This window comes from Ranitomeya variabilis, chromosome 2 (genome assembly GCF_051348905.1).
Source record: "Ranitomeya variabilis isolate aRanVar5 chromosome 2, aRanVar5.hap1, whole genome shotgun sequence".
In the NCBI taxonomy this organism is placed as follows: Eukaryota; Metazoa; Chordata; class Amphibia; order Anura; family Dendrobatidae; genus Ranitomeya; species Ranitomeya variabilis.
The window spans coordinates 116,048,186-116,071,369 of NC_135233.1; the positions used below are offsets into that span (position 1 = coordinate 116,048,186).

Consider the following 23,184-nt stretch of genomic DNA (forward strand, 5'->3'; position numbering starts at 1 on the left):
TGTTGCTCATGTGAAAATGAAAAAATTGAGGCTAAAATAAATTTTTTTGTGGGGGAAAAAAAAGTACTTTTCCATTTTTATGGATCAAAGTGCTCACTATGCATCTCAATAAGTTCCTTGGGGGGTCTAGTTTCCAAAATGGGGTCACTTTTGGGGGAGCGCCAATCTTTAGGCACACAGGGGCTCTCCAAACGTGACATGGTGTCCGCTAAAGATTGGAGCCAATTTTTCATGCAAAAAGTCAAATGGCGCTCCTTCCCTTCCAAGCCCTGTCGTGTGCCTAAACAGTGGTCCCCCCCCACATATGGGGTATCGGCGTACTCAGGACAAATTGTACAATAACTTTCGGGGTCCAGTTTCTCCTTTTACCCTTGGGAAAATAACAAAATTGTTGCTAAAAGATCATTTTTGTGACTAAAAAGTTAAATGTTCACTTTTTCCTTCCATGTTGCTTCTGCTGCTGTGAAGCACCCGAAGGGTTAATAAACTTCTTGAATGTGGTTTTGAGCACCTTGAGGGGTGCAGTTTTTAGAATGGTGCCACTTTTGGATATTTTCAGCCATATAGACCCCTCAAACTGACTTCAAATGTGAGGTGGTCCCTAAACAAACAAACAAAAAAAAAAATGGTTTTGTAAAAATGAGAATTCGCTGGTCAAGTTTTAACCCTTAACTTCCTAGCAAGAAAAAATTTGTTTCCAAAATTGTGCTGATGTAAAGTAGACATGTGGGTAATGTTATTTATTAACTGTTTTGTGTCACATAACTCTCTGGTTTAACAGAATAAAAATTCAAAATGTGAAAATTGCGAAATTTTCGACAAATTTCCATTTTTTTCACAAATAAACGGAAAAATTATCGACCTAAATTTACCACTAACATGGAGCCCAATATGTCACGAAAAAACAGTCTCAGAACCGCTAGGATCCGTTGAAGCATTCCTGAGTTATTACCTCATAAAGGGACACTGGTCAGAATTGCAAAAAATGGCCAGGTCATTAAGGTAAAAAAAAGGCTGGGTCATGAAGGGGTTAAAGGGAACCTGTCGCCCCCAGAATCGAAGATGAGCTAAGGCCACCGGCATCAGGGGCTTATCTACAGCATTCTGTAATGCTGTAGATAAGCCCCCGATGTATCCTGAAAGATGAGAAAGAGGTTAGATTATACTCACCCAGAGGCGGTCCGGGTCCGATGGGCCTCGCTGTCCGGTCCGGCTCCTCCTATCTTCTTTTTTTTTTTGTTTTGTTTTTTTTAGGAGGATGGAATCAGACAGGTCCTGGAGGAGATGAAAGCTTTATACGAGCAGAACCAAGGAGACGTGTGAGTAACCTGAAGATATTACAGTTACTGTACCGACCACAACATGATGATATCTGCACCTCACCAATGGCCAAAATTTATTTAAAAACTAACAAAAAAAATGAAATTAAACTTCCTAGAAGTGGAGGGACAATTGGCCGAGCACCAAATGTGCACTTTCCCCAGAGGAACAAAAGCAGTGAGGAAAGCCACTTTCCACTCCAGAGGTCGAGCTGTGATCTGGTGATGTCCGGGAAGCAGTAACTGTTCAGCTCTGGCATCAGGGAAAAGTGCAGCAGAGGTGTCGGCTAGCGGGAGGACCAGGAGATAGATGTATGCTGAGTTCAATGATTGGCTGCAGCGGTAATGTGAGCTGTTGTCGTCAGCGTAGCAGCCAACACACTGAGAATGAGGCTGTGTGTGTGTGTGTGTGTGTGTGTGTGTGTGTGTGTGTGTGTGATTGCCAGTTCTGGACCTGGGGAAGGCGAGTACCTGCTCGGTTTGGTTATGAATATGAGTTTGGTGTCCACCTTTCTTGGAGTAACGGTTTGTACCATGAATTTGCGGCAATCTTATGGGCATAAATCCAATTTTAGGTTTTCCTGGGAATTACCACCCAAAGTGTTTACAAACCAAAGCTTGATTTTTAACCCCCAAAATACCAGATCACATTTACTTTAATACCCTGAAGCATCTTATGATTGATGAAACTCAGATCAACTAATCCCCATCATTGGTGACTAGTGTTCCTGGAGGTAGTGATAGCAATGCAGGTTGTAACAGATTTATTTTTTTCTTCCTTCCACTACAGCAATGAAGCAAAAACGGAAAACCGGAGTGAATTGATACCAACTATTAAATTCCGCCACTGTTGTCTTCTACGAAATCGACGGTGCATTGTGGCATATCTGTAAGTTGTACACAGGCTGCTTAATTTTTTGGATTATTGGAATTGGAAACTGCAAAATATTTAGTTCCATTTTTTATTTTTTTTAACACTTTAGGGACTGGACATTTTTTATTTTTTTTCTTTTTATTTCAAGTACCATTAATTTGTTTTGTTCTATTGACTTACAAAAAGGACTTGTTGTTTGTGGAGGACGAGTTCTAGTTTTGAGTAACACCATTGATTTTATTATACGATATACCGAAAACTGAATAAAAACAAAAATTCAAGTACAAGGAACTGATAAAGAGGAAGAAAAATGCAGTTCTGCCGTTGTATTTTAGGATTTGCTTTAACAGTATTCAGTGTGCGGTAAAAATTATTTGACATTATGATTCTCCAGATGAGTTACGGCCACCCCCTTTCAGGGCTTATATACAGCATCCTATAATACTGTATACCTGCCCCCAATCCGACCTGGAAGAGAAGAAAAATAACTTATTCTACTCTCCTACAGGGCTTTCGGGTCTGATGGGTGTTGCTGGTCTTGGTCCGGCACCTCCCATCTTCATGCGATGCCGTCCTCCTGCTTGCTACTTGTGGAGGAGGCGTCGCTGCTTCATCCACACGGTCTCCTCAGCACCACACTCCTCCGCAGGCGTAGTTAGTTTCCTGTTGAGGGCAGAACAAAGTACTGCAGTGCGCAGGTGCTAGGGCTCTTTGAGCTTTTCCAGCGCCTGCGCACTGCAGTACCTTGCTCTGTCCTCAAGAGGGCAAATAAGTACGCCGGAGCGCGAAGCTGAGGAGCCTGTGTGGATGATGCAGGGATGCGCCATCCAGATGAAGCAAGAAGGAGGACGGGGATCGTAAGAGGATGGGAGGCGCCGGACCAAGAGGAGCGATACCCATCAGACCGGACCACCCCCCAGGTGAGTATAATAAGTTATTTTTCTTCTCTTACAGGTCAGATCGGGGGCAGATATACAGCATTATAGAATGCTGTATATCAGCCCTGAAAGGCGGTGGCCGCATCTTATATCGGCCAAACCTGGTGACAGGTTCCCTTTAAAAGGGAAAAAGTCATAGTTACTCACCGATAACGGTGTTTCTCGGAGCCCATGACAGCACTACGGAGAGAGGGGATCCGCCCTTCAGGGACAGGAAACCTACAGATACATAAGGGCGGTACCTCTCCCTCGCATCAGTTGGTTTACAGAGCATCGGAGGACCTCCAGGTTAGTTTACAACAGAGAAAACACCACATTATAACATTTCTTAACAGAAAAGGAACCCCGTGCCTAAATTGTAATATATGAACTATATAAATCATATGTAATTAAAGGTGCTCACCGCACTCGTGATGGGAGGGAAATAAGCGAGTGCTGTCATGGGCTCCGAGAAACACCGTTATCGGTGAGTAACTATGACTTTCTCGGTCCCCCATGACAGCACTACGGAGAGAATTGCAGAGATTAAGCTTAGGGAGGGACCACCGCCTCAAGAACCCTTCGACCGAAGGTCAGGTCAGACACAGAGGCTAGATTTAATCTATAGTGCCTAAAAAAGGTCGACGGTGATGACCAGGTGGCCGCCTTACAGATCTGTTCTATTGATACCTCTGACCTCTCAGCCCATGAGGTAGCTACTGCTCTTGTGGAATGCGCTCTTATACCGTCCGGGATCGCATTCCCCGTGGATGAATATGCCAACGCTATTGCCTCTTTTATCCACCTTGCCAAGGTACCCTTGGATGCCCGGAATCCTTTTCTGGGACCCTGAAAACAGACAAAGAGAGAGCCTTCCTTCCTATACTCCCTAGTGGAATCTAGGTATTGGACTAGACATCTTCTGACGTCTAGATTATGGAAGTTCTGCTCTTTCTCATTTCTAGGGTTCGGGCAGAAGGACGGCAGGGATATTTCCTGTGACCTATGGAATTTTGTTGCCACTTTTGGCAAATAGGCCGGGTCAGGTTTTAGAGTGACTCTATCATCCATGATTTTTGTGAAAGGGGGGTTAGAGGACAGGGCTTGAATGTCGCTTATCCTGCGTGCCGATGTTAAGGCTACTAGAAGAATGGTTTTTAGTGATAGTATTTTTATGGGAATCACATCTATGGGTTCGAATGGTGGACCAGATAATGCTGAAAGGACTAAGTTTAGGTCCCATGAGGGCATCTTTTGGGTAACTACAGGTTTTGATCTTGTTACCGCTTTAACGAATCTTATTATCCACGGGTTGGCTGCTATATTCTGGTTATAGAGAGCACCCAGGGCTGCTATCTGCACCTTAAGGGTACTAACCGCTAATCCTTGTTCCAGCCCTTTTTGTAGGAACTCAAGTATCTTATTAATTGAAGGTCCCTCCTGGATTTTGACTTTAGATACAGACAAGAATTTTTTCCATGTTTTGCCATAAATTTTGGTAGTAATAGGTTTTCTACATTTTAATAATGTTGTAACCAAGTTGTCTGAAAAACCTCTTTTTATTAATAGTTCCCGCTCAAAAGCCAGGCTGTCAAATGCAAGTTCGTCTCCTGTGGGTGGAGGATCGGTCCTTGCTGTAACAGGTCTGGCAAATTCGGAAGAACCCATGGGTCTGAGACTGATAGCATCCTTAGCCAGGAAAACCATGTCCTTTTTGGCCAGAATGGGGCAATAAGGATCATCTTTGTTTTGTCCTCTCTGACCTTGCGGATGACCGCCGGAATTAGGATGGTTGGTGGAAAGGCGTAAGTTAGTTTGTGTGTCCAAGGAATGAGAAAAGCATCCAGAGCCTGGGGATTCCCTTCTGGGTTTAGAGAACAAAATTTGTTTACTTTTTTGTTTTTGTGATTGGCGAACAGATCTATTGTTGGGGTTCCCCACATTCTCGTGATCTGGTTGTAAACGGACTGATTTAGGGACCATTCGCCTTGTCTCAACTGAGTTCGACTCAGGTAGTCTGCTTTCTCGTTTTTTGACCCTTGAATATGTAGTGCGGAAAGGGAGAGTAGATTCGTTTCCGCCAGGCGGAGAATTTTGGCGGAGGAATTCATCAGTAACTGAGACCTTGTTCCCCCCTGGTGATTGATGTAGGCTACTGTCACTATATTGTCCGAGAAAATTCGGACATGATGTCCTCGAATGTAGGGAAGAAATGATAGGAGAGCCTGATACACTGCCCAGAGTTCTTTTTGATTCGAGGATGCTGATAGTTCCTGAATTGACCAGTTGCCCTGAGTCACTCTGTTTCCCATGTGGGCTCCCCACCCCCTGGGACTTGCATCGGTTGTTATTACCCGGGATATTTCGGGTACCCAGGGAATCCCTTTTGAAATATTCTGGCTCTTTCCCCACCAGAGAAGGGAATGAATAACAGAGGAATTTAGAGTGACCCTGCTTTCCAGATTGTTTTTTAATATTACCTGCCATTCTAGTATGTGCCACTGAAGCTCTCTTGTGTGGAATTGTGCGAAGGGTATCGCCGGCAGGCATGAGGAAAGGGACCCCAATAGGGACATTGCCCTCCTTAGAGTCATGGAGGGGTTTTGTAGCGTTTGTGCTATCATGGCTAGTATTTTGTCCTTTTTGGGGCCCGGGAGCCGGCACTCTTGAACCCGGGAATCTAACGTCAGCCCTAGGAACTCCTGTACCTGAGAGGGTTCCAACTTCGACTTTTTTATATTTATGAGCCAACCCAAGTTCGTTAGAATAGTCATTACTCGGTCTCTCTGTTCTCTGCAACTTTGAGCCGAGTCGCTGGCAATAAGAAAATCGTCCAGGTAGGGGACTATGATAATGTTTTGTTCCCTTATGTGGGCCATCATCTCCGCTACTATTTTTGTGAATATCCGCGGAGCTATAGAAATCCCAAACGGAAGGGCCCTGTACTGGAAGTTTCTTATTTTCCCTTTTATGGACACCGCCATCCTGAGAAACTTTTGAGAAAGCTCGTGGATGGGCACATGATAATATGCGTCGGTTAGATCTATCACAACCATGTAGCAATTTGGAAAGAGAATCTTTATTGTGGATTTTATTGTCTCCATTTTGAATTTGTGATTTCTTACGTAGTTGTTTAAGTTTCTTAAATTTATAATTGTCCGAAAGGACCCGTCGGGTTTCGGTACCAGAAAGAGAGGGGAGAAAAACCCGTCCCCCATTTCCTGAGGAGAAATCTCCCGAATTACAGCTTTTTGCAGAAGGGAGATAATCTCTTTTTCTAGTGCCGCTTGCTCTATCGTCGAAGACCTTATTTTTGTCACAACATAATTTCGAGGAGGGAGGGAAAGGAAATCTATTTTTAGACCAGATTGTATGAGTCTTAGAATCCAGGTGTTGTTGGAAATTTTCTTCCAAGCAGGAAGAAATGTGGTGAGCCTTCCCCCCACCGCAGGGAAAATGTCATTTGGCGGGTTTTTTATCACGGGAGGTGTTGCCAAAGAGGTAGCCTCTATCTCGCCTTCTACCTTCTTCCCACTTATTTTGGTCTCTAGGTGGTCTTCGACGAAAAAATTTTCTACTCCGAAAGGACTGTTTAAATGGAGCTGGTCCCAGATTTGGAAACCCCTTCTTTTTGTCACCCGCTTTCTGGAGGATGTCATCCAGGGTTTCCCCAAATAAGAAGTTTCCCTCGCATGGTATAGAACACAGCTTCAACTTTGTTTGGAGATCCCCTGGCCAGCTTTTAAGCCAAAGGGTCCTTCTGGCCGCGTTGGAGAGGGCAGCGGCCTTGGATGTTAGACGCACTGAGTCCGCTGAGGAGTCTGCTAGGAAAGCTGCTGCAGCTCTAATTGCAGGGATTGAGTCTAATAATTTATTCCTGGGTGATCCGTCCTTGATCTGGCTTTCCAACTGGTCAACCCATACCATTAAAGACCTGGAGGTGCAGGTTGCCGCGACTGCAGGTCTCAGGCTACCCCCAGCCGATTCCCAAGCCCCTTTGAGAAAGGTATCTGCTTTTTTGTCTAAGGGGTCTTTGAGGGTACCCATATCCTCAAATGGGAGCGCGAATTTTTTTGAAGCTTTGGCTACTGCCACGTCCAATTTGGGTGCCTTGTCCCAAGAAGTGGACGCTTCATCATCGAAGGGATATTTTCTTTTCAGCGAGGGTACTGAAGAATTTTTCCTGTCTGGTTTCTCCCATTCTTTTTTGATTAGAGTCTGGACATTGGAGTTTAACGGAAAAGCTCTCCGCTTTTTTTGTGTCAGACCTCCAAACATGATGTCTTGAGCCGTTTTATCAGGCCTGGGATCCTCAACCCCCATGGTGGCCCTGACGACTTTAACTAAAGCGTCCACTTCCTCTAATGGGAAACAGTGACGGCCCGAATCTTCATCAGAGGAAGATAGGGAGGATTTGGAATCATCAGAGTCCGCGTCCTCAGATGAGGATCGGACAGAGTGAGCATATACCGTCTCCTTCGCCTTTTCCTTCCCTTTTTTGGAGGATAACAGGGCATTCTGAACTTCTGATCTAATTATATTTTTAAGTTCAGAGGCAAAGTCAGGGGTTTCTTCACACAATAGATGCTGGATACAGGATTTACAAAGCTTTTTTCCCCAAGTTACCGGCAAAGCTTTGTTACATGTGGGGCAGACTCTATTTTTCTTTTTCTCCAGACTCTTCTTACCCTAGTAAGGGAGAAGAGGGAGCCCTATTATAGGAGTGTATACTTTCACGAAGATCACTCACCATTCAGACGTGAAGGCAGGTACCGGTTCTGGAAGAGGGCCGGGATCTGGTAGTGGAGTCTCCTGAGGAGGGGAGTTAGTCCTTGCAGCAGATCTGCTGCGCTGTGTGGATCGACTGCTTGATCCACTTCTTCTGGAACTCTTTGGGTCATTTTTCTTATGCTGCTGCTGCCTGGCTGGCAGCTGCTGGGAATCGCTGTCCTCCATAATGAAAGGGAGATAGTGCGACAACTAAGTGTGCACCATCTCCCTTTTTGAATCCGGCGCTCCCCCGGCGTTCTTCCTCATTTCCGGTCCTGCGCACATCCCCGGGAGAGGAGATATTACCGCGCATGCGCGCGGGGACGACCCGGAAGTTGATGCCGCATTTCCGGAGCGGCGGCCATCTTTCTTCACCCAGAGCGTGCAGCAGCCTGCACCGAAGCTCCGGGTGACCAGCGCCCCTTTGTCCATCGGAGTCCGGCGGCGGCCTCTCCCCCGCACACCCTGGAGAACCCCTCGGTCCCAGCGGTGGCGGCTTCGGGTGCCGGACACGCCGCGGCAGGAGCCTCCTCGCTGCCGGAACTCGGCTGCCCGGTCCCGGTCCTTGGATACGACGTCTTCTTTGCAGGTACTGCCGAAGAGAGGTTCCCCGTCAGGGACAGGAAACCAACTGATGCGAGGGAGAGGTACCGCCCTTATGTATCTGTAGGTTTCCTGTCCCTGAAGGGCGGATCCCCTCTCTCCGTAGTGCTGTCATGGGGGACCGAGAAAAAAAACCTTCTGCAGTCAGGCGCCGGCAATGGCATCGGCGCTGCAGCATAGTCGAATATATAATGTGCATATAATTATGGTTGAGGTTATCCTGATATTTAGAAAAAAAAAACAATTTGAAAAAGGCTCCCGCCGTGCCTGCACGGTAGCAGCTATTCGTGTATATAGAGGTGATCCAATAGCTGCTACTGCGCATGCCCTGGCGGTGCCGTCTTACTAGAGAAGAAAGAAAAAAATGTCTTCCTCGATGGAGCTGCCGGTACATGCCCAATAGCCGCTATCGGCGATCACAAGACGTCCGCCCTGTACCATGAACATATTATTAACTGGTGTGCTCAGCTCTTGAGCCTGTTCAATCTGATGAGAGCTCCCATCACTAAGGGTTAATAGTTCTGAAAACCTTTTACTGTTGTTTCTAAGAAAAATCACAGACTTGGTCAGGAGTGTAGTGTTAGTAGGGTCCACATGTAGGGGATTTTCCTGCAGCAAAATCTGTATGGGATGTGGTAGGAGCTTTCTGACATCTGTTTTATTCAGTCGCCATGACAGCACCACGAGAGAGGGGATCCGCCCTTCAGGGACAGGAAACCTTCAGACATAAAAGGGCGGCACCTCTCTCCTCCGTCAGTTGGTTTCCTGTCCCTGACAGGGTAACCTCTTCAGACAAGACCTCATGAAGAAGGTTGAAGATTAAGGAAGATTTCCCAGTCCTGGTAGTCCGATGCAGGTAGCGGGAGGGCCCCTACCTCGGACTAGCCAGGGCGCCGGAAGCACCACACGGCAGGGGGACTGCTTGTGTCAGGTGTCAGCAGAGAGAAGCAGCCTTCAGACATGGCTTGCTTCTGGGTGACCCTTTTTTTGCCACAGGTACAAGGTAAGTATACGCTGCCTGCTCTGGAGCTGTGTCTGCGCCTCGGGTCCGGTCACATCCTGCCTCCGCTCCGGCCATATGTCTCTGGGCTCGCCGCGTGTGCTGGGGCGTCCCGGCGGTGTCCCTGGGGCGCTTCCTAATGACGCGGCCGGCGCGGTCCATTAGCGCGGCTGGGCATGCGCGGTGGCCGCGCCGGATGGGGCGGTTCTGTTTTTTCCTGCCTTTCAATGGGAGCGCCTGTAACCGGAAGGGGCGTTCCCGGGCGACGTCCTCGTCGGCGCTTCCTGGTGACGCAGCGGCGTGGCCCATTGGCGCGGCTGCGCACGCGCGATCGCCGTGCGGGCCTATCGGTATTATGGGGCGGGAGCGGTGATGTGCCGAGGCCTGGGCTGGAGGCGCGGCTCTAGTAGTGGGGGCCAATTAGATGTATACCGGGCAGGACACCTGGATTATCCTGCTGACCCCCCATCTGGGGGTGGTACCGCTTGGGGGCAGTATTTAAAGGCAATATGGCGGCCGCTGCATGTCTCTGACCCTTTATTATAATGGAGTCACCGGAGCAGGAAGCACCGCAGGTGCGGCAGCAGCCTCAGCCTCTTGAAGAGACCCGTGCCATCTCCCAGCGTCGATCTAGTGGCAGTAGTCGCGCTGGTGGAGTCAAAAATGTTCAAAAGTCAAGCAAGTCCTCAGGTCATAAGACTACCTTGGCCAGGAAGGACACCCCATTATCTACGGTACCATTCACTACGCATCTGGGTAAGTGATCTACGTGAAAGTTCACCTAGTGATCCTTTGTCCCTGTTATGTCCCCCTTTATCCTATTAGGGGAGAAAATGTACCGCCAAGTCCAAACACAAGGAATGTGGCGAGTGTGGGGATCTACTCCCGGATGCCTATGAGAAAAAGCTGTGCAGGCCTTGCATACAGCGCCTTATAGGGGAAGAAGCTTCTGACCTTACGTCTTCCTTGAGGGATATGGTTAGACAAGAGGTCAGGGGTTCTATTAGGTCTCTTTCCCAAAAAACAAAATCTAAAGGGAAGAAACTTGCTTCTCCAGTTTCAGATATTGAGTCAGACTCGGCTGAGTTAACCTCGGATTCCTCTCCGTCTTCCTCTTCATCTATAGACGTTGAATCAGGATATTCCTGTTTGCCACTTGATAAAGTGAATCGGCTAGTTAAAGCGGTAAATAACACTATGGGGATTGAGGAGCCTCAGTCAGAGTGGTCTATGCAGGACATAATGTTTAAAGGGTTGGACAAAAAGTCCCGTAGATCTTTCCCGGTGATTGAAAAAATAAAAACTCTAATTACAAAGGAGTGGAAGAAGCCTGAAAGGAAAGGTTCACTCCCACCGGCATTCAAGAGAAGGTATCCCTTTGAGGAAGAGTCATCGTCCTCTTGGGATAAAGCCCCGAAATTAGACGCCGCAGTGGCCAAAGCGTGTAAAAAATCGTCGCTACCATTCGAAGATTTGGGCAACTTAAAAGACCCGTTAGATAGAAAGGCTGACGTTTTTCTTAAAGGGACCTGGGAAACAGCGGCAGGATCTCTAAGACCAGCAATTGCAGCCACTTGTACGGCTCGGTCACTAATGGTGTGGCTTGACCGGCTAGAAGACCAACTTAAGAACAAAGTCCCTAGGAGTGAAATCCTGTCTTCCCTTCCTATAATTCAGCAGGCGGCAGCTTTTCTCTCAGACGCTTCGGCAGATTCGGTAAAGTTAGCCGCAAGGTCCTCGGCTCTATCAAATGCAGCCTGCAGGGCTTTATGGATTAAATGTTGGCCGGGAGACCTACAGGCAAGGTCAAAATTATGCGGCATTCCCTGTGAAGGGACACATTTGTTTGGGCCTGTACTGGACGAATTATTAGAGAAAGCTGGTGATAATAAAAAACGGTTCCCCTTCCTGGGAAAACCCCCATATAAACGGGAATACAACAAAGGATGGTACAACCGTAGAAGATCATTTAGAGAAAGATCCAGGCGGGACAGTAACAGAAAAAGAGGTAGAGGCTATATCTTTGACACCTCTCGGGACTATAAAAAGCCTCAATGACTGCTGGACCAGGTGGGGGGAAGACTTTCAGCCTTCTTCCCTGCCTGGTTGAAAATTTCTAACAGCCCATGGATCCTCAGTGTCATCTCGGCTGGTCTAAGACTTGAATTTCAGACTTTTCCCTATAACAAATTTTGTATAACGCCCATCCGTTCTTCCTCCACAGAACAGCTGGCTCTAGAATCGGAGGTCCGAGATCTACAGCAAAAGGGTGTGCTGGTTAGAGTACCCACGGTACAGAAAGGTAAGGGGTTCTATTCCCCTCTCTTTCTGGTCAAAAAACCTGATGGATCTTTCCGTACAATCATTAATTTGAAAGGTCTGAATAAATTTCTACTGATTCCCTCCTTCAAAATGGAGTCGATAAAAACGGCAATAAAGCTCTTATTTTACAACTGCTTCATGGTTGTCTTGGACTTAAAAGACGCCTATTACCATATCCCAATACACACAGACCACCAACAATTTCTCAGAGTGGCAGTTTCAATTAATGGCTCTATAGAACACTTCCAGTACCGTGCACTTCCCTTTGGAGTCGCGGTCGCACCCCGGGTATTCACTAAAGTAATGGTGGAGGTCATGGCACACCTTCATGAGCAGGACATCTTAATAATACCCTATCTGGATGACCTGCTGATCGTTGGTCATTCGGAATCTCACTGTACTGACCAATTGGGGAAAGTAACATCAGTATTACAGGAATTGGGGTGGATAATTAATCTTAAAAAATCCCGGTTACAACCCTCTAGGGTACAGGAGTTTTTGGGTCTGGTCATAGATTCTAGCATACAGGAATGCCGCCTTCCAGATACAAAAGTAGATAAGATCTCTCAATTGGTGATTAAAATAATTAACAACCCATCAATCTCGCTAAGAAGAGCAATGTCTCTTTTAGGGTCCCTTACATCGTGTATCCCGGCGGTTCTCTGGGCCCAATATCACACTAGGCCGCTGCAGTGGGACATATTACATAACACCCGTTGCTTGTCAGGACACCTGGACAGTATATTTTCACTATCTACTGAATCTATACAATCTTTATATTGGTGGACACTCACAACAAATTTACGTAGAGGGGTTCCCTGGACAAACGACGTGTCGCGAATAATAACTACTGATGCTAGCCCCAGGGGATGGGGAGCGCACATGGGAAATAGCTGCACTCAAGGACTGTGGTCCCAATCAGAACAGAACTTGACATCCAACCTAAAAGAGTTGTTAGCAGTGGAACGTGCCTTAAGTAGTTTCCTCATACATCTTCGGGGTAGACATGTCAGAGTGCTCTCAGATAACCAAGTGACTGTAGCCTATATTAATCACCAAGGGGGTACTCGATCAAATTCATTAATGAATGTTACGGATCATATTTTTCAGATGGCCGAAAAACACCTTCTGTCTCTCACGGCTCTCCACATAAAGGGGAAACTCAATGTCATGGCCGACTACTTAAGCCGCAACAAACTCGGTCAGGGAGACTGGAGCTTGAACCAGACTATCTTCAATCAGATTGTTCGCTTATGGGGGTGCCCAGACATAGACCTTTTCGCGAACAAGGAAAACAGGAAACTACACCGTTTCTGCTCCTTAAATCCCAGAGAAAACCCTTACGCAGTGGATGCTCTCCTAATTCCATGGCACTTCGATCTCGCTTATGTCTTTCCCCCTCTAAATTTAATACCATTAGTTCTGAGGAAGATACGGGAAGACAAGGCCCGGGTAATCATGATAGCCCCGTTCTGGCCTCGAAGATCATGGTTTCCTTGGCTGAGGAAAATGTCTATCTCTCAGCCGTGGATTCTCCCAGAAACATCGGATCTCCTCTCCCAGGGCCCAATTCTCCATCCACGAGTCGCCAATTTACACCTAGCGGCGTGGAATTTGAAAGGTCACTACTAAGAGCAAAGGGGTTTTCTCAGGACCTTGTAAACACACTACTAAAAAGTAGAAAACCATCCACAACAAATATCTACGTTAGAATTTGGAAAAAATTTTTAGAGGTGTCAGGGTCACGTATTGACCAAAAAATCTGTGTCAAGAAAATTTTGGAATTTCTGCAAAAAGGGTTACAGATGGGATTGGCCACAAGCACTCTCAGAGTCCAAGTATCAGCTCTGGGGGCTCTGTATAATAATAAATTAGCCAATAATTACTGGATATCCAGATTTTTCAAGGCCGCATCTAGGTCCAGACCTCTAATTAAACAAAAATTGGTTCCGTGGGACTTAAATCTTGTGCTTTCCGCTCTAATGGAAACACCATTTGAACCTATTGACACAGTGCCAATTAAAATCCTATCCTTCAAAACTGCCCTATTAGTCGCACTCACGTCCGCAAGAAGGGTTAGTGACCTGCAGGCTCTATCTAGACAGCTTCCTTACATGCAGGTTAGAGAAGACAGAGTTATCTTAAAACCTGATCCTCTTTACCTTCCGAAAGTAGCCTCAAAGTTCCATAGGCTACAGGAAGTTGTTTTGCCTTCGTTTTGTTCTAACCCCACTAATGATAAAGAACGAAAATTCCATTTGCTAGATGTGAGAAGATGTCTTCTTAAATATATTTCGGTTACCGATGCGTGGAAGAAGGATAATTCCCTATTTGTATCCTTCCAGGGGGTTAGGAAAGGACTTAGGGTGTCCAAAAACACATTAGCTAGATGGATCAGGGAGGCGATTTCTCTGGCTTATTCAGCAGGTGGTGCACAGATCCCGGAGGGTATAAAAGCTCACTCCACTCGAGCCATGGCTACTTCCTGGGCAGAAAGATCGGAAGTATCGATTGAAGACATTTGTAAGGCGGCCACATGGTCTTCTCCGTCTACTTTTCTTAGGCACTATAGACTAGATTTGGGTAGCTCCTCAGATCTCACATTTGGGAGAAGGGTGCTTGAAGCAGTTATCCCTCCCTAGTCTCTTTTACTTCTCTGAAAGTCTCTCGTGGTGCTGTCATGGCGACTGAATAAATACGTAAGCTACTTACGGGTAGCGGTGTTTTTCAGGAGCCCATGACAGCACCCTTATATTCCCTACCCTCTTTTCTTGTTTGGGTCAGCACCTTCTTTACATTGGGTCCTAAGTTTTATTCACTGGGTGAATTGTACCATGTTTTAATGTTGATATGCTACTAACCTAGGAGATTCTCTCATGCTCTGTAAACCAACTGACGGAGGAGAGAGGTGCCGCCCTTTTATGTCTGAAGGTTTCCTGTCCCTGAAGGGCGGATCCCCTCTCTCGTGGTGCTGTCATGGGCTCCTGAAAAACACCGCTACCCGTAAGTAGCTTACGTATTTTTTATCTATTTGGTTAATTAAAGGGTTAACTTTCTAATCAGCGGGCGTCCCACCACCGGGTCCTGCACTGATCAGCAGGAAGACACAACAGAGCATAGTAAGACCAAAGACAGTTTCAAAAAAATCACAGTAATCTGCAAGTGCGGATTACTGTGATTTTTTTTTCTTTTTTTTTTTAAACTGAGTGTTTTTGGTCTTACTATGCTCTTTTGTGTCTTTAAGTTTCTTGGGGGTGTGTGAACATGTTCCTACAGACTTGTTCACTGTGCAAGTAGCCCATGTGTTCCTGTTTCCATAACTGATCAGCAGGAGTGGGAATTTTCCTGCCGGTGTAGGAACTCTTATTCCTGTTACAAAATGGAGAGTCAGGTCTGCTCCCGACGGCCGTTCCATTTATTCTCTTTCGGAGTGGTGGGAAAACTAAGTGCAGCGCTATAGCGAGTAAATGGAGGGCAGGTCAAGCATCCGCTCTCCCAGGGATAAAGGGTCCCTGTCCTGATGGCCGGTGCACGTGTCCTAGTGGCCGGACCCCCTCTAATCAACAAGTTATTGCCTGTCCTGTGTGTACTTGAAAATGTGTTTTCATCAGAAATCTCATCACTCCAAGGTTTTGAATCTGTTGGTTCTCACAGGGAGACTTTAAACAATAATTTCTGGTTCATTCTCGTGTGTAAGATGTCATCCATGGACTGATATTTCTGTGAAAATGGAGGTGAAGAAACCTAACCATGATGTGTTTTACCTTCCAGCCTTTGCTTCCTATATTGGGGCATTTTAGAAAATAATGTGTAATATAACTTGTCATGGATAACCTTGCTGTGGGATCTGCTCCCAGAGACTAGTTGCCACCACATGAAAATACAAAATCAGCAAATCCGACATATAATATCTAATAATACTGTGCATTACAATGGAATGTAGAGCGCCGCTGCTCTCGGGAGGTTTGGTGACATTGCTTTATCGGGTCAGTTATTTAGGAGATCTTCGGATAACCAAATTACTAAACTAATAGTTTTGTGGGGGCACCACAGGAAATAGTACCATGGGATCCTATCCTTGACCTAAAAATTGGCTCTAAGAAACAAGACACAGAATAGGCCATACAAAATGGGGATCACCAGAACACACGGATTAAGCAAAAACAACACAATTTTATTACAATAACACACAGGACATGAACATTTAAAACCAATTAAAACATTTACATTATTATTTATTATTATAGCGCCATTCATTCCATGGCGCTTTACATGTGAGGGGGGGTATACATAATAAAAACAAGTACAATAATCTTGAACAATACAAGTCACTACTGGTACAGGAGAAGAGAGAACTCTGCCCGCGAGGGCTCACGATCTACAAGGGATGGGTGAGAATACAGTAGGTGAGGATAGAGCTGGTCGGCAGTGGTTTGGTCGATCGGTGGTTACTGCAGGTTGTAGGCTTGTTGGAAGAGGTAGGTCTTCAGGTTCTTTTTGAAGGTTTCGATGGTTTTACATACACTCTTTTGGTCTAACAGAGACCCAGTTGTTTCATTGGTGACTGTTAGGCCTTTGGCTGACAGAGTCCGTTAGACTCATTCGGTTTACACCATTATCTATTTCAGTGCCTATACACCTACTTGTGGTTATACATACTAAGTCTTCACTGTTATATTCTGTTATTGCTATTTTTTGCACACCATTAATATGCTGTCCATATAGAAGCCCAGAATATTCTAAACGATTTCCCCCATTTATCTAGCACAGGTGCTTGCCTTATTATAGGCTTTGTGTATGTAAATGTTTTAATTGGTTTTAAATGTTCATGTCCTGTGTGTTATTGTAATAAAGTTGTGTTGTTTTTGCTTAATCCGTGTGTTCTGGTGATCCCCATTTTGTATGGCCTATTCTGTGTCTTGTTTCTAAAGGCCCCGTCTCACACAGCGACGCTGCAGCGATACAGACAACGATGCTGATCGCTGCAGCGTCGTTGTGTGGTCGCTGGGGGGCTGTCACACAGACAGCTCTCTCCAGCGACCAACGATCAGGGGAACGACTTCGGCATCGTTGAAACTGTCTTCAACGATGCCGAAGTCCCCCTGCAGCACCCGGGTAACCAGGGTACACATCGGGTTACTAAGCGCAGGGCCGCGCTTAGTAACCCGATGTTTACCCTGGTTACCAAAAAAAACAAACAGTACATACTCACCATCTGTTGCCCGTCAGGTCCCTTGGCATCTGCTTCCCGCTCTCACTGAGTGCCGCCGTACAGTGAGAGCAGAGCGCAGCGGTGACGTCACTGCTGTGCTCTCACTTTACGGCGGCAGTCAGAGCAGGAAGCAGACGCCAAGGGACCTGACGGGCAACAGATGGTGAGTATGTAATGTTTTTTTTTTTTTACATTTACGCTGGTAACCAGGGTAAACATCGGGTTACTAAGCGCGGCCCTGCGCTTAGTAACCCGATGTTTACCCTGGTTACCAGTGAAGACATCGCTGGATCCGTGTCACACACACCGATTCAGCGATGTCAGCGGGACCTCAACGACCAAAAAAAGGTCCAGGCCATTCCGACACGACCAGCGATCTCACAGCAGGGGCCTGATCGCTGGTACGTGTCACACATAGCGAGATCGCTACTGAGGTCGCTGTTGCGTCACAAAACTTGTGACTCCGCAGCGATCTCGCTAGCGATATCGCTATGTGAGATGGGGCCTTTAGAGCGGATAACCAAATTAGTGTCACAATGATGCCATTTGTTACCACAGGAGCTGCAAATCCACTTTTCTTTTCCCATATTAAAGTGACAGTGGATTTCTGCCCAAAGCTGGATCTGCTCTCCTTTCAGGAGTAGATATCATTGCTCTTGGGTTTAGGAAACCTACGTTTGTTATAGGAACGTGAGGTATGAGCTGTATAGAGAAAAGCTTTCCACAGGTAACCTAGTATTCACTAATTGTGTCTCTTCCCAGATATGACCGTATGCTGCGGATCCGTGCTCTTCGATGGGAGTATGGCAGCGTGCTGCCCAATGCTTTGCGGTTCCATATGTCTGCAGAGGAGGTGCGCTTCATGGTTATTTACTAGCTGCAGTCAGCGTGTGTCCGTTGGCTAATTCTGCCATAAGCATAGAGGCTCGTTCAGCGTGTTAACTTCAGTAAGGAGAGGGGCAATAGGCTGCTGCCAGGCACCACTTATCTCCAGTGGGTGTCAGGATAGTAGTCAGGCTTGTGGCCGTCAGTTGTTTTTCGATGCGGGGGTTCTTTCCTCTTGCGTGTTTTGACGTTTTACCAATAATTACATTTCCGGATTTTCTTTGCTTATGTTGTGAATCAGTTGTAAGTGGGATCTGTACATTGAGTGTCAACCATGAATCCAATCACAGACCTTCCCTGACTATATACAGTATGTCTCAGCCCTATAGGAAAGCTTTCCCGCACACATTTCTGGTGGTCAGGACATATTTGCTCACATGCAGCCATATTAAAGGTGTGAACGCCGCTATTTTTCTTATTCTGATTATAGACGGACTGGTTTAATCAATACAAGAAGTCTTTGGCCACATACATGAGATCTCTGGGAGGTGAAGAAGGACTAGACATTACACAAGACATGAAGCCCCCCAAAAGCCTGTACATTGAGGTAAGGGGCAAATGTGTGGTGTTAATCCTATATGAGAGAAAGCAGGAGGGACAATAGAGCGTTGTTCAGACAACAGCGTCACAACGCTCACCTGGTGAGAAAGCACAACAGCTATTATGGGGCTCAAGATGTAAATCTAGCTGCTGCTGCTCTGCAGTTTGGGGGTCCAAGCTAGAAATGAGTTGTAGGAGATGCAAATGTGCTGCGTGGCTGGTTAGTATGAAATAAGAAATATCCATAGGTTTATTTTCAACGCGTTTCAAGGAATCTACAGCTTCTTCATCAGGAGAAACCACAAAGTCACTTTGTGTTTTTTCCTGATGAAGTTATAGATACTTGAACTTGCGCGTTGAAAATAAAACCGCAATCCTCTCAATATACTCTCTGGATATTTTGCAGAGCTCCACATCCGCATCTCCTAACATGAATAATCCTATATGAGCTCTTTATTACAAGCAAGGTAAGGGCTGTTGCTTCTTCATGTTGCAGGTGCGCTGTTTAAGAGATTATGGTGAATTTGAGATTGATGATGGCACTACTATCCTTCTGAAGAAAAACAGCCAAGTAAGTCCTCTTGCTGTGAATGAAGTAACCTTTTCTGTTAATCAGTGGTGTGTATCCATAGACAACTACAAATGCCGTTATTATATGCTCCATTATCGTAGTGCAGAGCCTGAAGGATGGGTGTACGCCCCAGATCCATCATCCGAGTCACACACGGCCCATCAGGCCCTGTATTTGGTACTTGGTATAACAGTGTCTGTTTGGCCTGGAGGGCTTCACTCTAGAATGTTGTTAAAAAACCCGTAGAACAGCCTGTCAGACTATATCCACATCTACAGGCCGGGTCTGCGAACAGGCTTTAACCTTTTCCCAACATGGCAACTTTTTTTTTTTCTTTTATTCCGCTTTTGTTCCTGCATTCTCTTCTCCCAAAAGCCATAACTTTAATAGTTTTTTTTTGTTTTATTTTTACATCTATCCTTGTTCGGTAAAAATTACTCAGAAAAGATATTTTTTTCTTCAAGATGGCAGTGCTGTAATTTTTGCATCAATAGAGCTTGGACTTGTGTTTTGCGTCCTGAGCTGACATTTTTATTGATACCATTTTGTGGTAGATCTGATATTTTGATTATTAATTGCATTTTTTTAGCAGTGCATATAAGCTTTTTTTATGGTGTTTACCAATCAAACAGATTAACTATAGATTTTTTAGAGATTGGACATTTACAGACACAGTGATACCATGTATGTTTATTATGTTTTTGTTTCTTTACTGCTATATTTTTAAAACTTCTGGAATTTTCTGCAATACCATAATATTGCAGTATGTGGTGAAAATAAGTCTTCATGGGCGCTTCATAATAACAGGCACAGGGGTCTTCAGCAGATACTGGCTACAGTAGCAACCCATCAACAGAGTGATCACATAGTGGGGGGCCGGTTGCCTGTGGAAAAGCATGTACATTAAATTCTGCTGTCAGTGAATGACAGCAGCATTTAAGTGGTTAACCGGCGGGCGTCACTCAGCTCCACCAGTTTTGTAAGCAGCAGAGACTGGCTGAATAATGCAGCTAGGTCTATAGTGGGAAGAGATTAGGGGCGCAGATTTCCATTTTAAGCATTTCTGGCATATCTATAGGATATGTCCTATATGCCCGGTTGGTCCGTTCCCTCTCTGGGACACACACCTTTTGCCAATTCCTAGTAGATACACTTTAAACCATATGGAAAACGTAACTTTTCAGTTTGTTTGATAATTTTATCCAGCATTGAAAGATATATAACTTTGGTAATCTCTTCATTAAGTAACATGGCTACACTTCTGTAAAAAGCCTTCATCTAAGTGGCCTCTAAACCACTGCTTCGTATACGTGCGTATTTTTTCTGTACTTCATTACAATGCATTGGGAGCACAAACTCTGGCAGTGGTGGAGTGTTTGCTGCCATGCAAGATACACCGTGCCAGATGTCCTCTCGGCACGATGATTGCCCAGGAGATGCTCCTCCAGCACCGTTGTGCCCAGCGCTAGTGCAGCTAGCCAGGTCTGGAAGCCCATAGAGCCAGCATGGTACTGCTGCCTAACCTTCCTAGCACTGGGTAAAGCTATGCTGGAAGAGCTGCTGCTAATGGCACAGTGCGCAGGAGAGTCCGCGTGTGTCCTCCATAACACCACTACAGCGCACACACATGCTGAGAGGAGGAGAGTACCTTGCAGAAGAGCGAGCACCCCCTATGGTAACTCGCCCTGCCGAAGTACATATAGAAATAAGACACTTTGGCCCCGAGTCATCATTGCCTTTCCTCCTGTTTTTTGCCTAGCTTTGTATGATTTGCACCTTTTCTTTTATTTACAACCAATTCTTTATTCTGTCTTTTTTTTTTTTTTTTAAAGGGAATCTGTCAGTAGGTTATTGGTACCTCATCTGATAGCAGCATAATGTAGAAAAAAAAACAATCCATCAATGTATCACTTAGTTTACTGGGTGCAGCAATTGTGACACAGTTCTCAGATGTAGCAGAGCTCAAAAGCTAACCTTACCCACACCACAGCATTCTGTGTACACAGTCTATTGACAATGAACTGTGTGCCACAAGAGGTGGCAGTTAAATGTGACCTAGTCCCAGCAAATAGTCACCTGGTGATAAAACCTTCATTGTAAGTAAACGGCACACAGCCTGATAAGTGACATATAGCTGATTCAGTGCTGAATTCAGTGTTTTAACCCCTACCTCATGCTGTCCTCAAATTGCACAGCAAAAACCTGCTGACAGATTCCCTTTAAGTCTATTTTATGTGCTCGCTTGTTGTTTTCTTTTATTTGTTTTTTTATCCACTTTGTGGGGGGAGTTTAGTGATTCCAGAGGTTTTCGCCTGATTCATTAGCTGGTTCCCCATGGTGTAGCCCTATGCATGGCTTTCAAAAGTTGGATCTTTCACGATATTTTGAAAAAGATGCGACTTTGCGCTTAGTCACAAAATGCTCAACCACCTTGATTTTTTTTTCTGTTGAGTTTCTGCTTTTTGCTTCCCTTCTTCCCTGAGCTATAACTTTTTTTTTTATTACTCCATCAATATGGCCATGTGAGGGCTTGTGCTTTGTGGGACGGGTTGTACTTTTGAACAACACCATTGGTTTTGCCATACAATGTACTGGAAAACGGGAAAAAAAATTAAATGCAGTGAAATTGCAAAAAAGTGCAATTCCACAATAGTTTTTTGTCAGCCTGCCAGTATGATTCTCCAGGACATTACGAGTTCGTAGATACCAAACATCTATAGGTTCCGTTTTATTTAAGTGGTGAAAATAAAATCCAAAGTTTCCCCATTAAAATAAAAAGTTGCCATTTTCCGAGACCCGTAGCGCCTCTATTTTTTGTCGTGTGGGGCTGAGTGAGGGCTTATTTTTTGCATGCTGAGCGGACGTTTTTATTGACAGCATTTTGGTGTATATAAGGTTTTTCTGATCACCCGTCATTGCATTTTAATGCAATGCTGTAATGACCAAAAAAACGTAATTCTGGCATTTTTTTTTTTCTGATAAGATATAGGCTTATATTGATATGTTTCTTTGATTTATGAAGTAAAAATTCAAATGATGGTTACACTTTAACTCCTTCCTGACCTTGGACATACCAGGCACGTTTTGGCGAGCGCGATTGCCGCCGGGTGTTCAGTTAATTATATCTAACACCTGGCTCTCACTGATTGCAGCATTTCCTGATCGTTGCCATGGTGACTAAACCAGGGAATGCTCAGAGCGTGGTCTAAGGGGCTTGTGTCAGTGCAAAACTGACAGTTATAAACCATTCAAATGGCTTATAACAGCGATCAGGCACATGAAAGTGAAAGTCCCATAAAAGGACTATATTAAAAAAAAAAAAATCACATAATAGAATATAATTATATATAAATATTGTACCCATTAATTTGTATTTTCATGTAAAAAACAAAGTACACATTTGGTATCACCACGTCCAGAACGACCCGCCGCCCAAAAGTCACACTAATTTACTGAAGGGGTTAACACCATAAAAAAAAGCAAAAAACTATTTTTTCTTAAGACCGCCAAACAAAAAGTAAAACGTTATCAAAAAGACAAAAGTAAATAAAAATGGTATCACTGAAAACGTCATTTTGTCCCACAAAAAAAGCTGCCATACAGCTCCATCAGTGGAATAAAAGTGTTAGCTCTCAGAATAAAAAAAATTTCTATAAAATTAGTTTTTCTTGGGTAAAAATGTCAAAACATAAAACAGGTGGGTTTAAGAAATTACTACCTTGTCCTTGTGTTCTTTGCGCTCCTTTAACTGTTTTCTACATTGTCCAAGATACTATCTTCCATTGGAGGTTCACGGCTGGAGCTGCATTGGACCGCTTATTAATTTACCTCATTCACCACTTTCCTGGCGCTCCCCAGTGACCGCTACTTTCACTGATATTTTTTTTTTTTTTTTTTATAAACATAAAACAAGACAGAAGAAAGCTGCCTTCTCAAGTTTACCACACGTGGAACGGAATTAAAGAAATTTCCTGAATTGCTGGTTTTCTCTAGTTGCCTTCCATGACAGCCCTGGAGGTTGTCTCCATATCCTAATGGGGGACAGGAAGCACAAAAGGTTAAAAGCTCCTCCCATTAAGCAGTGTCTTTCCTGTTCCCCATGGGGCATGGAGAGGTTCCTGGTACGCTGCGCGGCCGGCTCTGGCAGTGGTACCTGTAAGCTTGTGCCGGG

The 23,184-nt window shown here is 45.1% G+C and overlaps 1 protein-coding gene across 1 annotated transcript in view; it reads left to right on the forward strand.

Annotated features, from left to right (window-relative positions):
- The window catches only part of GINS1 (GINS complex subunit 1), a 48,731-nt gene that overhangs the window by 6,572 nt on the left and 18,975 nt on the right, over positions 1-23,184 (forward strand). The window contains exons 2-6 of the mRNA XM_077282861.1: positions 1,255-1,319; positions 2,110-2,208; positions 17,780-17,870; positions 18,333-18,449; positions 18,939-19,013. Of these exons, the coding sequence (XP_077138976.1) occupies positions 1,255-1,319; positions 2,110-2,208; positions 17,780-17,870; positions 18,333-18,449; positions 18,939-19,013 (447 nt within the window). The remainder of the gene's footprint in view (positions 1-1,254; positions 1,320-2,109; positions 2,209-17,779; positions 17,871-18,332; positions 18,450-18,938; positions 19,014-23,184) is intronic.